This window comes from Priapulus caudatus, unplaced genomic scaffold (genome assembly GCF_000485595.1).
Source record: "Priapulus caudatus unplaced genomic scaffold, Priapulus_caudatus-5.0.1 Scaffold3, whole genome shotgun sequence".
NCBI lineage: Eukaryota > Metazoa > Priapulida > Priapulimorpha > Priapulimorphida > Priapulidae > Priapulus > Priapulus caudatus.
Window position 1 is genome coordinate 1,066,179 of NW_014577064.1, and position 4,830 is coordinate 1,071,008.

Sequence of the window (4,830 nt, forward strand, 5' to 3'; positions counted from 1 at the left end):
CCTCTTCCCCCCCTCTCTCTCTCTCTCTTTATCTCTCTCTCTCTCTCTCTCTCTCTCCCTCTTCCCTCCCTCTCTCCCTTCCTCTCTATCGCTTCCATACACATAAATGTAAACATATATAGTCATATGTCACATGCAAGCGTCAGTACTGCCGTAGCTTACCTGTAAACAATAATCAACAGGTGGAAGAGAAAATTACCGGTAAATTACAATCTACAAGTGAGAGATAAACTTCACAGGTAAATCATCATTTACAGTTGAACTACAAGCTACGGGTAAATGATCATCTACGGGTGAAAGAGAAACTCCACAGGTAAATGATCATTCATCAGCAGGTGAGAGATAATCAACAGGTAAATGATAATCTACAGGTGAAAGGCAATTAGCCGTGGGTCGGCAGCATATGTAGTGATGCCTCGTCGCACACATAGAGCGCGCCACCCGCGTCGAAAATCACCCGTCAATAGAGGATCCCGACCTTCCCCCCCGCGGAGCTTCCTTCCGGGATGTCAGTACCCCTCCCCCTCATCATAATCATCGTCATCGTCGTCGTTGTTGTTGATGGTGATGATGTTGTTGTTGTTGTTGTTGGATGAGTCGGGCAGGTGTTCGGCTGTAACAATGTGATTCAAGTTTGACTGACAGAGAGAGAGAGAGAGAGAGCGAGAAAGAGAGCGGAAGAGAGAAAGAGCGACACATACAGAGAGAGAGAGAGAGAGAGAGAGAGAGAGCGAGAGAGAGAGAGAGAGCGCGCGAGAGAAAGAGCGAGAGAGAGAGAGAGAGAGGGGCACATACAGAAAGAGAGAGAGAGAGAGGGGCGTGAGAGAGAGACACACATAGAGAGAAAGAGGGGGAGGCAGAGAAAGAGAGGGGGAGAGAGATACATGAAGAGAGAGAGCGAGAGCGGGGGCGTGAGAGAGAGAGACACAGATAGAGGGCAAGAGGGAGAGGCAGAGAAAGAGAGAGGGGGAGAGAGAGACATGAAGAAAGAGAGAGAGAGTGAGAGGCAGAGAGCGAGCGGTATATATAATATATATATATAGAGAGAGAGGGGGAGAGAGAGAGAAGACGGCGCGTGGGACAGACAGACAGACAGAGAGACGCAGAGAGAGAGAGCGCAAGAGAGAGAGAGAGAAAGAGGGAGAGAGAGAGAGAGAGAGAGAGAGAGAGAGAGAGAGAGAGAGAGAGAGGAGAGTGAGAGAGAAACCATTACTTGCTACATCAACCATGGCATATTTAAGAAGAACTATAAACATATTTACTTTTGAAGATAGTCTAAAAAGACATATAATATGTTAAATGTTAATCATAGATTCTTTTTACCTTGCTTTAGGTTAGTTGCAAGAATGGGACAGCTAACCTATAATACTCACCACAATAAAGGCTGCAGCATATACAGACAGTGAGGCATGGCCTGATGGAAATGACTTCTCTGCCTCGTCAACAAATGGCTCATCTTTGATTGTGCACTGATAATTCTCTACAAAGCTAGAAAATAAAAGACACCCACACCCTTGAAAGACACAAACCCTTAAAATGGTTTCGTTTTTACCAGAGGCTGTTAGAATGTGTCAAGGTGCCCCACAACCAATATTAAAACAGCATTCAACAGGGTTACTACTAAATATTAGGGCTGTAACGATACACAAGCCTCTCGATTCGATTCGGTTCTCGATATTAGCCTCTCGATTCGATTCCTTCGATTCGATTCCCAAAATATTAAAATGTTATCTTATTTTTTATATTTTCATTATTTTGCAATAATAAATTATTAGAAATTGCCAATGAATACTAAATGGTGAATAGACTAGAGAGTCTGGAGAGTATAATTATATACACTGCACAGCCGCTGAGTAACATGGGTGAGTGGTGAGTAACACTCCACAGTATATAGCGTAGTGCCGCCATCTATTGGAGGGAAAAAGTGGTATCGAAATGGAATCGAAAATACGGGGGAAAATATCGATGATCAGATCGAGGGAAGAGAATCGCGATCCGATTCGATTTCGGTGGATCGTTACAGCCCTACTAAATATTATTGCTTTAAATGTAATAGCTCTGTGAGTAAAAGTATCAGGAGAGATAAGATGAGGCCCAACAGGCCTCATGATAAGCAGCTGCAGGCTTGTTAGTGTCACAGTCTGGTCAGGCTATAAAATACACGACACACAAGTTAAAGTGATTACGTCACCGTAAATAGTAAAAATACACGACACACAAGTTAAAGCAAAAACAGCTACACGTTATAAAATAGCTGAACTTGCCTTGTACAGTCTAAGGAAGGAAAGTCTGGTTGACATGCTTGAAAAAAGTATGGCCTTTTTCGTCCGACAAACGACTTAAGAATCTCGGTAGTCACCGCAACAATTCCATAGCCAAAGAAGAAGACAAAGGCAATTGTTGCACTCTGGATCATAATCTGATTCCCTATCCCAATACCAACTCCCACACTTGTGTTATTGGACGTTCTTAGCAGAAGCCATTCTGTGAATATCACCTGGAATACATTATATATTAATTATTATATAAAAAGAACATGCATGAGCACGTGCAATAGCTGTAATAGATGTCACATTGTGAGTCATGAACTCCATGCAATTCAACCAAATACAACACAGCAGATATATCACGAGAGATTCTCTCTCGTGCAACTCAAATAACTCTGTGGTTATTTAGCATGAATAAAGTGCATGTTGTGCATGCGCCAAAACTTACTATGTATTTTTAATCAATTTTTGTTGTGTTTATTCAGATCTGCTGCACATGGATGCTCTCTATTGTAGCAAAACACCTATAGGCTTGTTACGGGTAAAATTTCTGGTCAAATTTTGAGCTTGGTTGCTAAAAAATAACATTCAAATCTGATTTGTAAGATAACTAGGAATGAAATTGGGCAAACTAATATAAATTTGGCAGTAAGGTTATGAACTTATAACTAACACAAGGTGTCAGTTATTCCATTAAAATTATCAACAGTATGGATAAGATAGAGAGATATTATGGCTCTAAGCACTGCACTCATTTATCTAAGGACTGATAAAGTGGGAACTGCTGTATTAAGTAGCACACAGGCAGGAGTGAATAGAAAAAACATCGTTTTTATTCTCTCCTTGTATTGAGCCGATGCAGAAACGATATACTCACCACAATAACTGGAAATCCAAGAGACACACCAAACATAACGCCTGCTGGCACAGAGTCATAGTGGAATGTATACTTTAACTCTTCGTCATCACAAAAGAAGCCCCTTTTCCGTGGAGAGTAGCCGAAGAATACCAAACCTCCAACTGCAGCAACTAGAATATATAGCAATAACAAACAACAGATTGGACAAGTTTTATGGCAAATGGGCAAGTTTATTTCACAATTTATAGTATAAGGACGTAACATAGAACATATATATAAGCATTATTTACCTGTGAAGGACATTTACCAGTGCTGGAAATGTACACCATCATTATATGTAAACCATCTCATATAAGCATTAAAGCAATAATTATGTTCGTATCATCTGTAATGTGATTACCATCACAATACTATCTGTTGTTGTGTAGCATATTCTATACATGTATGTGTGTGCTTTTTTGGAAATAAAGTACATTATATAAAAAAAAAAAAAAACTGCAGCAACTAAATTGCATAAAAAATTCATTGCAAAAACTGATTCCGTGCAGTTATTCCAATAATAATATAAATACACATACACACGCACACAAAAACATACAAAGAAATACTTCTAAGAACAGAATTACGGGGGTATTATGGTATTATGGGGGATTTACTATTATCGGGTCGATAAACTTTAGCAATTAGTACTATACTACAAGATAGGTGGAACCACTATCCTTATGCATATATACAGATTCAGCCACGCATAGAGGTATCACAAGAATTAAGCTGTCGCGTAGTTTGGCTTGTATGCCATGTAAGCCATGTATTCTATAGCCTGACCAGCCTGAGAGACTATCGTTAATACACAGCCTGATGCCCTTCCACCTTATCTCTCCTAATGCTTTTAGGACCAGTGATTTAACAACAATATCTAGTGAAACCCTGCATGTGCGTGCACATACATAATACGTTCAAAAACGGATAGTATCATAAACATATTTAAATAACTACATTACGTCTCATATTATAATCTTTCTGCTAATACTGCTAATATAATACTAGTGTAGATATGTTCAGGATAGCTGTAATAGCAGCATTAAATAAGAGGCACTTGTAAGTCTAAATTTCTTACTAGTACAGGGTGCGAAATTAACGGGAGTCCGGAGTCAAATACTCCCTGATTTACTGTCGGACTCCCTGATTTGACATTTGAAAATTTGGCAGACGGTGCAACTTCATGAATCTTTAAGAATCAGAAATAGTATAGTATTATGTATACCTGCCAGAAATAGACCAAGATCAATGGCAATTTTCACTTTATGCAATGTCATGGTGGTCAATGTTCGACAAGTAGAGCTGGCACCGTTATTATGATATGGTAGTATCACTGTATTCATTCAGCACTATATAAAAAACAAAGCAACACAGAAATCAATAGCAATAAAAAAAAAGAATTTCCATAAGATATTTATATCAGTGATGGTATATATATATATATACTTCGCTCAACACCTCTAAGGCCGCCCACAGCAAGAAACTTGTCCAAAACAGAGGCGAGCCGCTGCTGACCTAAAAATCAGTTTCTTGCATAGAACAGTGCTTATAATGCACCAAAATTAGCTTAGAATACCCCACCTCGACACCCTTCAAAGGATTTTCCTGGGGCATGCCCCCGTGACCTTGCTAGACTCGAAATGCGCGAAGACACGACTCAGTGAA

At 39.8% G+C, this 4,830-nt stretch overlaps 1 protein-coding gene across 3 annotated transcripts in view; it reads right to left on the minus strand.

Annotated features, from left to right (window-relative positions):
* The window catches only part of LOC106821151 (lipid phosphate phosphohydrolase 1-like), a 10,532-nt gene that overhangs the window by 2,621 nt on the left and 3,081 nt on the right, over positions 1–4,830 (minus strand). For all 3 annotated transcript variants that reach the window (XM_014825855.1, XM_014825841.1, XM_014825848.1), the window contains exons 2-5: positions 4,391–4,514; positions 3,145–3,296; positions 2,265–2,497; positions 1,374–1,488 (exon numbers count right to left, since the gene is read on the minus strand). In XM_014825855.1, the coding sequence (XP_014681341.1) occupies positions 1,374–1,488; positions 2,265–2,497; positions 3,145–3,296; positions 4,391–4,508 (618 nt within the window). In that variant the 5' untranslated portion in view covers positions 4,509–4,514. The remainder of the gene's footprint in view (positions 1–1,373; positions 1,489–2,264; positions 2,498–3,144; positions 3,297–4,390; positions 4,515–4,830) is intronic.